The 12584-nt window shown below is 39.3% G+C and overlaps 1 protein-coding gene across 2 annotated transcripts in view; it reads left to right on the top strand.

The window, feature by feature from the left end:
• Positions 1-1047: 1047 nt before the first annotated feature.
• The window catches only part of arhgef39 (Rho guanine nucleotide exchange factor (GEF) 39), a 94228-nt gene continuing 82691 nt past the window's right edge, over positions 1048-12584 (top strand). For both annotated transcript variants that reach the window (XM_061913228.1, XM_061913229.1), the window contains exons 1-3: positions 1048-1180; positions 9698-9869; positions 11438-11532. In XM_061913228.1, the coding sequence (XP_061769212.1) occupies positions 9720-9869; positions 11438-11532 (245 nt within the window). In that variant the 5' untranslated portion in view covers positions 1048-1180; positions 9698-9719. The remainder of the gene's footprint in view (positions 1181-9697; positions 9870-11437; positions 11533-12584) is intronic.

The following is a 12584-nucleotide window of genomic DNA, read 5'->3' on the forward strand; positions in this document are numbered from 1 at the left end:
TTACGTATATGCACATGTATATATAACCTAATCATATTGTTTCTTCAATTTAAAAATAGCTGACCGTTTTCTCCCCCTTCTCTAAGATTATTATTCCCAGTTTTGATCTTGGACGTCTGGTAATTTATAGCATATAAGAATATTCTATTACTGTTAAGCAAACTTTGAACACGCCAAAACATGTGTCCTTTATCATTGTTACACATATGACAAAAATGCACGTGAAAATCAGTGGTATTTAGAGAGATAAAATGCGCTGACAGTTCATTGCTCCTGCCAAAAGAATTGCACAGTGGAGTGGATCACCACTCCAAGATGGCGGCCGCGCGTCTCGTCAGCGCCAGTAGGCAGTAGCGCTCCTTACGCTATGAAGTGAGGGGAAACTGAGTGAATAATGACAGGTTATATGACTATTTATCTAAAACTCTTATTCGGGCCACTTTAAACTGAATATTTCGGCATGTGTTTGTATAAAAAAGATAATAAATAAAAGTAAAATAAAATATAACGCCAAATTATTTAGGGGGTCTTAGAATATTTTAGGGGGGCTTGAGCCCCCCTACAACATAGGCCTACTGACGCCCCTGGGACGCGTATCCCCATTTGAGAATTACTGCCGTAGCAGAACCTCCGGGTTCTGTAACAACTTCTTCCCTCAGGCTTTAGACTCTTGAACGCATCATAATAATCACAACAATTCCCCCAAAACGGATTAACTCGCTTGAATACAAAGACAATATAACATACATCCATAAACACGGATGCATATGCAAAAGTGCAATGTATGTATATGTACAGTAATGTATTTATTTATATATGCACCTTACTGCTTTTTTATCCTGCATTACAACTAGCCAATGCAACGAAATTTTGTTCTTATCTGTACTGTAAAGTTAAAATTTGAATGACAATAAAAGGAAGTCTAAGTCCAAGTCATATATTTCAATTGAATTGCTCCAATAAATAAACCAAAATACTTACAACGCATTTGAACATTTTAAATATAAAAAAACCGCCATGTTATTTTACGTAACAGAAAGGAAGTTTATTTTGAAAATAAATAATGAAAAAAAAAGGAAGTTGAAGCAGCCAATTAGAACTGCCGAAGCTGTCGAAACCGGAAAAAGGAAGCCGAACTGAAAAAGAGCGCCTGGATTGAATCTGGAGACGTTAACGCAAGGTAAACTTTCTAATACTTCCAAATTCTCACAACAAGTTGATTTAATAGCATTTACCGTGTGAAAGAACCATTTTACAAGTAAAGTAAAGCGTGCCATGGTGGAGAGAGACACGTTTTTCTGTTCTCTCATGAATCGTTTACCAAGAATTGATTAACGTGAACCCCGACTTAAACAAGTTGTAAAAACAATTCGGGTGTTACCATTTAGTGGTCAATTGTACGGAATATGTACTGTACTGTGCAATCTACTAATACAAACTTCAATCAATCAATCAATCAATCATGTCTTCTGCCTTGCACTCATTCTGTACATCATACATGTGCAAGAAGAAAAAAAAAAAACTACAGTAGTTACCGGTTCAATGAAAGCCCACTGTCCGTATATATGTTTTGGTCATCTACTAATAAAAGTTTCAGTCAATCAATCAATCGATGCTGAATACTCGGAAAGTCTGTTAAACATGTAAACCAGGGGTCTCAGACACACGGCCCGCGGGCCAATTGTGGCCTTCAAGACTTTATTTTGCGGCCGCCACCTTAATATGAAAGTTTAATGTTAGTGCGGCCCGCACATTTTATATGAATGACGCTTGACAGCGTTGTGTTATGTGGGTCCAAAATGGCTCTTTCAATAATCTGGGTTGCCTACCCCTGCATTAGTGGAAAAGCGGCAAATGAGTGAAAGTGACAGAGACGTTGTCATGGAGACGAGGGTTTTCTTATGTGCCTTGCTGCAGTCACACCGCGACACCTGTCCGTCAGTAATAACAGTCCCCGATAACCTGGACCTATTAAAACCGTTATTTGTTTTTTTTATTGTTTAATTTGCATTGCCTCACACAATATATTTCTACATGACGCCGGATAACCCTCTAGGAGCCGTCACTTTTTGCATCTGCCGACTGCCGGGTTGCTCTAGGGAGTAAAAGCGGAACGACACACATTGCGCAAATAACATTATTCTCCGTGCGTCGGCTAAATACTAACATATTCCATAAACCCAAACATGTCTTTTTCCAAGCCTGCAGTGAAGAGAAAGGTTAGTGATTAGCAAAGACCATTCCAGGAACAGTGGGCGATGAAATATTTCTTTGTTGAGCACAGGGGCACCCCGACGTGTCTTATTTGCACAGAGAATGTTGCAAGCAAGGTATACAATTTGAAATGTCATTATACAAATAGACATGCTGAGGAGTATACCAATTTTTATTTAAGAAATATTTTCTTGCGGCCCATCCTCACCCAGACTCTGCATCCAGTGGCCCCCAGGTAAATTTAGTTTGAGACCCCTGATGTAAACAGTGTGTTGCTAGCTTGTGTCATTTAAAGTTAAAGTACCAATCATTGTCTCACACATACTAGATGTGGCGAAATTATTCTTAATCACATCTATAATCTTGCAGTTACAATCATTACATTTAAACACCAGTCCACTAGAACTTTATAACATGAGTACAGATGTATCAGCTTTCCTTTGCTAAGTCCATCCATCCATTTTTACTACCGCTTGTCCCTTCCGTGGCCGCGGGGGGTTGCTGGAGCCTAACTCAGCTGCATTCGGGCTAAGTCGCGAGAGGAATATTTGGAAAAGAGGAAATGCAACTGTCATGGCTAGGACACGATGACGTCAAAGTTAGCAGCACACCAATTATGTAATACTGTTGTACACTACTTGTGAAACACAGTATGCTGATATCAAGTTGACAACAATCGTAAATAAATATATACAGATAACAGGTAAGGGGCATAGCCCGTCAACAAACCACATTAAACCCATATTCCGATCTAACAAAGGTCTTAACTCATTCTCCTTCTATGCCACATCAATATGGAATGCACTCCCAACAGGTGTAAAAGAAAGTGCATCTTTACCCTCCTTCAAAACTGCACTAAAAGAACACCTCCAGGCAGCTTCAACCCTAGACTAACACCCTCCCCCAACCACATCCCACCTCCCCGGATTGTAAATAATCAAATGTATATACTTGTTCTTATGCCTTCTGAGCTCACTATGTTCACCGCTTGCTGTACATATCCTACCAAGTCAGACCTACACTGTTACAATGTTCATTTCTCAGATGATATAATTGTTGATGACTGAAGTGCTGAAAGCAACCAAACCTAATTCCCCCGCCCCCTGGATTGTAAATAATGTCAATAATTCAATGTATATACTCTGATGATTTGTGTGATGACTGTATTATGCTGATAGTATTTATTTGAACCATGAATTGATTAACGTGGACCCCGACTTAAACAAGTTGAAAAACTTATTCGGGTGTTACCATTTAGTGGTCAATTGTACGGAATATATACTGTACTCTGCAATCTACTAATAAAAGTTTCAATGAATCAATCAATCAGTCAATCAATCATGTCTTCTGCCAGGCAGCACGGTGGTATAATGGTTAGTGCGTCTGCCTTACAATACAAAGGTCCTGAGTATTCCTAGGTTCAATCCCGACCCCGGGATCTTTCTGTGTGGAGTTTGCATGTTCTCCCCGTGACTGCGTGGGTTCCCTCCGGGTACTCCGGCTTCCTCCCACTTCCAAAGACATGCACCTGGTAATAGGTTGATTGGCAAAACTAAATTGGCCCTAGTGTATGAATGTGAGTGTGAATGTTGTCTGTCTATCTGTGTTGGCCCTGCGATGAGGTGGCGACTTGTCCAGGGTGTACCGCGCCTTCCGCCCGTTTGTAGCTGAGATAGGCACCAGCGATCCCAAAATGGAATAAGTGGTAGAAAATAGATAGATGAATGAATGTCTTCTGCCTGACACTTATTCTGTACATCAGTGGTTTCAACCTTTTTTCAGTGATGTACCCCCTGTGAAATTGTTTTTAATTCAAGTACCCCCTAATCAGAGCAAAGCATTTTTGGTTGAAAAAAAGAGATACATAAGTAAAATACAGCACTATGTCATCAGTTTTTGATTTATTAAATTGTATAACAGTGCAAAACATTACTCATTTGTAGTGGTCTTTCTTGAAAAATTTGGAAAAAAAGATATACAAATAACTAAAAACTTGTTGAAACATAAACAAATGATTCAATTATAAATAAAGATTTCTACACATAGAAGTAATCATCAACTTAAAGTGCCCTCTTTGGGGATTGTAATAGAGATCCATCTGGATTGATGAACTTATTTCTAAATATTTCTTCAATATTTATGGAACATGTCCACAAAACAATCTAGCTGTCAACACTGAATATTGCATTGTTGCATTTCTTTTCACAGTTTATGAACTTACATTCATCTTTTCTTGACGTATTATTCAATAAATATATTTATAAAGGATTTTTGAATTGTTGCTATTTTTAGAATATAAAAAAAAAATCTCACATACTCATTGGCATACCTTCAAGTACCCCCAGGTGTACATGTACCCCCATTTGAGAACCACTGCTGTACATCTTACATGTGCAAGAAAAAAAAAAAGGAAACTACAGTAGTTACCGGTTCAATGAAAGTCCACAGTCCGTGTATGTTTTGGTCATTGGATTTTCTATTCATCAATGGAATTTCCATCCATCCATCCATCCATTTTCTACCGCTTGTCACTTTCGGAGTCGCGGGAGTAAATTTGAAAAAGAAAACGATAGTACTTTATATGATTTTTAATTTTTTTTTTTTATCAAAAAAAGAAAATTAAAACAACAAAGAAGTACTGGTCTTTTTTAGTGCCGAATAGCAAAAACTACATATAAAAAAGCGTTTTGCTTTTCATTTATACTTCATCCATCCATCCATCCATGTTCCTACCGCTTGTCCCTTTTGGGGTCGCGGGGGGCTCTGGAGTCTATCTCAGCTGCATTCGGGCGGAAGGCGGGATGCACCCTGGACAAGTCGCCATCTCATCACCGGGCCAACACTGATAGACATCATGCAATAAACATTTAAATTACCGGTAAAAAGAAACAAAACAGGTGTTTTATTTTTTTAATTTGCAGACACCTGGAGTTTTATTCAAAAATAAAAGCGAGTATAATTACTATGATACCCGTGTGCCTGGGAGTTTGGCTAAAAAGTATTATAAACCCTACACAGAAATGCTTTTAGACATGGCACAACAAGGACTGACTTCTACAGAAATCTCTATGCACAAATCAACAGAAATTGAAAAACCAAAACAGATGTTTTTTTTATATTCCGACGCCAAAACCAAACGCCCAAAAAAATACTCCATTGTAGTGTCGTATAATGTGTTCTCAAATCCTTTTTTTTTGCCCCCACTTTCTTGTGATATGTGTGTCGAGATTTATGTACATATCAGTCCTCGATAAAAATTATTTCTGTTAGGGGCTCCAAAAACATTTTAGCCAGGTACCCAGGGACTCTAGTATCCCCGCCTTTACTTTGAAAATAAAAACTTCTGGTATCAAAATATGAAAACAATTCCGTTTTAGTCTGTTTTTCAGTTTCTGTCTATCAGGGATTGAAATGTTTGTTATATGAAATATAAAATGAAAAGGAAACTGTTTTTTTAGGATGTTATTGCTCTTTTATACTAAAAAAGAAAAATGTTTTGTATTTCGATTTTCGCTTTTTCAACTTCCATTCATGAAACAAACATGAAATGACCAAAACATACACCGCCCACCCATGCCAATTACCTATTTTGGTGTTGTATTCTAAACCCTTGGATTAATAAGTGGATTGTTTCCTACTCATTTTAAATGTACTATACTACTCTAGGACAGCACGGTGATACAGGGGTTAGTGCGTCTGTCTCACAATAAGAAGGTCCCGAGTAGTCCTGGGTTCAATTCCGGGCTCGGGATCTTTTTGTGTGGAGTTTGCGTGTTCTCCCCGTGACTGCATGGGTTCCCTCCGGGTACTCTGGCTTACTCTTACTTCCAAAGACATGCACCTGGAGATAGGTTGATTAGCAACACTAAATTGGCCCTAGTGTGTGAATGTTGTCTATCTGTGTTGGCCCTGTGATGAAGTGGCGACTTGTCCAGGGTGTACGCCACCTACAGCCCGATTGTAGCTGAGATAGGCACCAGCGACCCCAAAAGGGACATGCGGTAGGAAATGGATGGATGGATGGATAAACTACTCTACTTTGGTAGGCAGGACAAACAATTCATGCTCAAGTGAGCCTGTAAGGCTAGAGATAATTACACAATAATTGTCCATCAATTTGAAGAAAAGCCAATCAGGAGCTCCGCTTTGCATTATTTGAAATAATAACTATTGGTCAACTGTCGTAGAGATAACAATGGTATTGATAGTTTTGAAAATTAGTATTGAGTAAACCATGTCTAATATGCAGTATTGAGCTATTTGTGACAATATGTGTTGTAATTATATATAGATCTAGTCCTGTGCAGATGAGTAATTTAGTACATGAAATGATATTTGCAAGCATTCATCCAGTATTTAAAAAGAAAACAAGGTTTTTCAATTACACTTGTACGTAATAACCTAAGTGTAGCTACGACGACGAAAAAAGTAGCACGCACTGCAGCCCGAGAGTCAAAGAATGCACAATTTTGCAATGATCACTTTGTTAAATGTTTGTCTGATATACTTTCAACATTTATTATTTCCCATTGAATTATTATATTGGTATAATTTCTATTTCTTTGAAAGTGTTTTGAAAAGCGCCAACTCGGCAAGTCTAAATAAAAGAAAGTAAATTTGAGTGAAACCTAAGAAAGTTAAGCTGTTACCAAAGGCAGAAATAAAGCTTTAAGCTCATACACAATGTTGACATGCATATAGGGCTGGGCGATATTGGCTTTTATTAATATTGCAACATTTTTATGCCATATTGCAATATACGATATATATTACGATATTTTGCCTTGGCCTTGAATGAACACTTCCATCCATCCATCATCTTCCGCTTATCCGAGGTCGGGTCGCGGGGGCAGCAGCCTAAGCAGGGAAGCCCAGACTTCCCTATCTCCAGCCACTTCGTCTAGCTCTTCCCGGGGGATCCCGAGGCGTTCCCAGGCCAGCCGGGAGACATAGTCTTCCCAACGTGTCCTGGGTCTTCCCCGTGGCCTCCACCAGCTGGACGTGCCCTAAACACATCCCTAGGGAGGCGTTCGGGTGGCATCCTGACCAGATGCCCGAACCACTTCATCTGGCTCCTCTCGATGTGAAGGAGCAGCGGCTTTACTTTGAGCTCCTCCCGGATGGCAGAGCTTCTCACCCTATCTCTAAGGGAGAGCCCCGCCACCCGGCGGAGGAAACTCATTTCGGCCGCTTGTACCCGTGATCTTATCCTTTCGGTCATGACCCAAAGCTCATGACCATAGGTGAGGATGGGAACGTAGATCGACCGGTAAATTGAGAGCTTTGCCTTCCGGCTCAGCTCCTTCTTCACCACAACGGATCGATACAACGTCCGCATTACTGAAGACGCCGCACTGATCCGCCTGTCGATCTCCCATCCACTCTTCCCCCACTCGTGAACAAGACTCTTAGGTACTTGAACTCCTCCACTTGGGGCAGGGTCTCCTCCCACTTGATGCATATAATCGCAGCAGTATGATGATTATATATCTCAACATTAAAACATTCTTCTTCATACTGCATTAATATATGCTACTTTTAAACTTTCATGCAGAGAGGGAAATCACAACTAACCAAAAGTGTATTTATTAAATACTCTTCATTCTCTGGCGCATTACTTTTAAAATGAAAGAACAAATTAGTAGTGCTGCCAACTTTTGTAGTAACACTTCTGCTGCATACTTTGCCAGATGATGGACCCCCTGCTCTTTATTTTGGGCATTTATTGTTCTTCCTCCATTCGTGATCAGTTTCACACCATCTCTCTCTTGTAATGTCACAAGCTACGCTCCGCTCGACCTGCCTCAGCTAACGTTAGCCATGCTGCTACCTCTCTGGTCGGCGAGAGCGTATGACGCCACACTCGCGAGAGTATGTGACTTATGTAAGAAGGCGGGCTTGTTTTCCGTCTCCGTGAGAAGGAGACGAGAATGAGTGAGAAACGCCTGTTGTGTAATGCACGCAGCTAAAAGCAACTCGACCTGCCTCAGCTAACGTTAGCCATGCTAACGTTATCTCTCGGCAAGAGCGTGTGACGCTACATGCACGACATTATGTGACGTACAAGGCGGGCTTGTTTTATGTCTCTTTGAGAAGGAGACACAAGGAGTGAGAAACGCCAGTAATGTAATGCACGCAGCTAAAAGCAACTGTGGGAGAACATATAACTGAATATTACGATATAGTCATTTTCTATATCGCACAGAGACAAACCTGCGATATATATCGTTTATATCGATATATCGCCCAGCCCTACATCTATAGATATATTTTGATAAAGACGAGAAAAACATGCGTACTCGTGAATAGCTTGTGTAACAGCACCAACAAACATGGCGATAGACGCGAAGATAAATCATAGAATGCAACCTAACTTATCCGGGATAGTCTTGATACCGATTTCCTTGACCCAGCCACGCACAAAGAAGTTGTAGGCCTCCATGCTTTTCTGCCTTTTCATCACTTTTGCCGTGTAGAATGACATTGGAGCACCAGATAGTTCGACATGTCTGGGAATGCTACCGATGGATAATCCTTTATCACTCGACAAATCTTCTTTTGATAAAGTATAGGGATCAATTCCATTGCAGAGTTATATTTTTTGCTCATATCTGCTTTTTGCAGGATGATCTAGGCCTCCTGCCTACTCAGATAGGTCGCACGCAGCTCGCTGCACAACACCCTTCTTGGCTTGGTTGACTACCATTTTTATTTTCACTTCTGGGAATAAATCATGTCATGTAATACAGTGCGTCTGCCTCACAATACGAAGTTCCTGCAGTCCTGGGTTCAAATCCAGGCTCGGGATCTTTCTGTGTGGAGTTTGCATGTTCTCCTCGTGAATGCGTGGGTTCTCTCCAGGTACTCCGGCTTCCTCCCACCTCCAAAGACATGCACCTGGGGATAGGTTGATTGGCAACACTAAAAATTGGTCCTAGTGTGTGAATGTGAGTGTGAATGTTGTCTGTCTATCTGTTTTGGCCCTGCGATGAGGTGGCGACTTGTCCAGGGTGTACACCGCCTTCCACCCGATTGTAGCTGAGATAGGCGCCAGCGCCCCCCGCTACCCCAAAAGGGAATAAGCGGTAGAAAATGGATGGATGGATGGATGGATGGAGTACAAGCAATTCTCCTATATTAACACACATAGTTCCACACATGCATGATCTTGCTCAGCAGAGGATAGAAATAATTGCTATTGTGACATCTAGTGGACACATTTAGAAGAGCAGTTTCTTTTATTAAAACAATTTAGCTCATTTTTCTGCATAGCAAACTCGTCTCGCGGGCCGGTTAAACCTGTTCACATGCCTGAGCTGTTTGAAACCCCTGCCCTGGGACATCATAACACTTGCAGCATGCAGTACCGCCAGATATTGAAAGTAATCCTTAAAAAATGGGATGCATGCATATACAGCAGATTGTACGAAACTTAAATAGCTAAAAAAAGGACTACGACTTTTTTTCTTAATGTGTTTTGCAGGATAACCCTTGTTGCTGTGACCATGAGTTTCTGTCCATGTCCACCTGATGCCCTCACAGGCAACAGCATCCAGCACCAGAGGGACCGCTGGGAGAGAAAACGGAGCGTAGTAGCCAGAGAGCTGGTGCAAACTGAACAGCGTTACTGCCAACAGCTGGAGCTCGTGACCACTGTAAGTGGTGCCAGGAGCATGAACATGAGTTTTACCTGCATGAGTCTACACATACAGAAACACACATTTGGAATTTTACCAACATTTGGTGCTTTACTGAGTTTGGCAAGATTTACATTACAATAATGACAGACACAAAAAGCAAAACTTCCCAAATTAATACTTTGACCATTTTTTTTTACTTAAATTAAAAACAACAACAACTCATAAACATAACATTTCGAATGATATGACCTCTTTGGCAGTGTCAGTGTATGTAGTAATCAGCAAATAGTTTTTTTCCCCAATAAAACTAAGTCATACTACAGGGCTATTTAACTGGCGGCCCGGTGAACGACACCAGACCGGTTCCTGAGTTCAGTTCCAAACTTAGAAGGGACTATTTTTACAAAAAATTCCAAAACACGCAAGAGTAGAGTCATGTAGATACTCTTTAATTACTTTTTTTTTGCCAAATATTTAAGATATGGCAGGTCTTTGCATTGAAACTTTTACCCCTCAAAGGTCTCTGTCCACTGCTCTAGACACTTGTGTTTTACTGTATATAACTGGGCTATTTTTTTCTGAAATCTGTTACTGGCAAAAAAATAATGGCTAAAAAAAATAAACGGTTCTCTAAATAAGTATACTGTAATAGTGAAGGGAGAAGTACTGGTGTTAATGCATAATGCATGTTGCAGAGTTCCCCCTACCATTATATTCGGCAGGCAGATAACGAAGGTCAAGTTACTTTTCCTACCAGCTTTTATTTTTTATACAGCAACAGATTACAAAAAAATAATTTAAGGTTATTTTCATATGCAACATGTTATAAATAGCTCTATCTTATTTACATGCCGTTTCTGTCGCTATGTCAGGGGTGGCAATACTTTTACACCAAGGGCTGCATACTGAAAAGTAACATTTTGCCATTTTGATATTGTATTTTGTTACATTTTGATATTGTATTTTGTTAAAATATATATATATATATAAAAACAAACATATATACGCTGCGAGCCACAAATGGCCACACTTTGGACACCACAGCTCCATATGGTCAGGCCTAAATTTGATTTTGTGGATTATTCTGAAATCTTTGTATTGCTTTGAATTATGACAGTTTCTTAAATGAAAATGTGACTGTAGCGGAGCGATCACATTTTAGTTGGCCTACATGCTGTAAACCTAGGGGAAACACTGTACTGTAGTAACAAACTAAAGGTAGCAGTCATTGTACTTTTTGCAGGGACAACAGACTTTACGACCCACCAGTGTAGCCTAATTTCTACTCAATTACTCTCCTTCTGCCCTCCAATTAGGAGTCATTTCAAGCCTTGTGCTCATTCAATTTGCTAATCCCATTTCCTCCGCAAATGACTTGAGACCAACGCAGCTGTCACTTCATTGGGGCAACATTTTTCTGTATGTGTTTTTCACAACAACCTCAATCTTTAGTGGGAAGATCTTGAGCGGTTAAAAGCCATGTGTGGGTATTATAAGTGTACCACTTTTATAAATAAAGTGAAACTGCAATTCATTAAAAGTTTCTAACGCTGCGCAATATTGGTGTAACTTGTTTCTTACAGTATTTTGTGGAGATCTTGAAGGCCAAAGGAACCCTGAAGCAGGACATTAGAAAAAGTATCTTCAGTTCAATTAAAGCCATTCACTCAGTAAACCAGTAAGTATCCTCTTTCATAATTTACGAATATCAGCGCTTTCAGGGCAGTAGGAGACTGTGTAAAGTGATGGGGATAAGCAGTTGGTCCCTTGTGTAAGAATGCACTCATGATAAACTCTCGGTTTAATAAAACATATTTCTTATCTTTACCATTAAAAGAAGTCAATAATTAGGTCATATATGTTCTATTTCTATTTCTCCCTCTTGGGTACATTAGTGTTCGTATTATAATTTCAAGAGATAAAGCCAGGATTGATAAAAGGTTGTTATAACAGATACGTGAAATTGAGACTGTCACATGAGAAGTTGAGGTACTTCCAAGAAGAGATCCTAATTCTGTTCAATACAATACTGGATCAATAGACTTTATTAATATTTTGGTACAGCAACCACATTGTTCGACATTAGGGTCCAAATTAGAATACAATACACTAAAAATAAGAATAGTAAAAAGAGAGGAACATTTTAAAATGTTTTATTGATAACTTTATATGTGCAATTGTGTGAATGTGCAAGGTTTGAAAAAAGTACTATACTATTTGTACAATTTTATATAAGAGTTGCACACATGCAATGCATACTGTTATTGACATACACTGCACAAATGTACCGGATTTAACAAACATTATTTGTTGTGGGTTCTGGTTTCAAAATAGAACTCTAGAACACTGCCATCTAATTAAAAATACTAATTGCTGTGGATAATTAATTTGTTTAATTAATTTAAAATAAATCCCTGTAGTCCAGGGTCTCCAACCAGTCGCTGTGATTTGATGTACCTCACCAAAGGGTATGGAAATATTTGCTTAAATTCTCAGTATTTTTTTTATAACTGTTTATTTCAGACAGGATGCCTCTATTTAATGACAAATTACCACTAATTAGTATAAAAACAATGACCACATGGTTTGAGTAAAGATAAAACAAGTACAATTTGAATGTTGCCAGTCATATAAAACACACACTTTTTTATTTTTGTCAAAGTAACCCAAATCATGTTTTAAATGGAACCTGCTCTAGAAATAAATGTGAACTGGAATACCGTATTGAAT

The sequence above is a fragment of the Nerophis ophidion genome, linkage group LG10 (genome assembly GCF_033978795.1).
Source record: "Nerophis ophidion isolate RoL-2023_Sa linkage group LG10, RoL_Noph_v1.0, whole genome shotgun sequence".
NCBI lineage: Eukaryota > Metazoa > Chordata > Actinopteri > Syngnathiformes > Syngnathidae > Nerophis > Nerophis ophidion.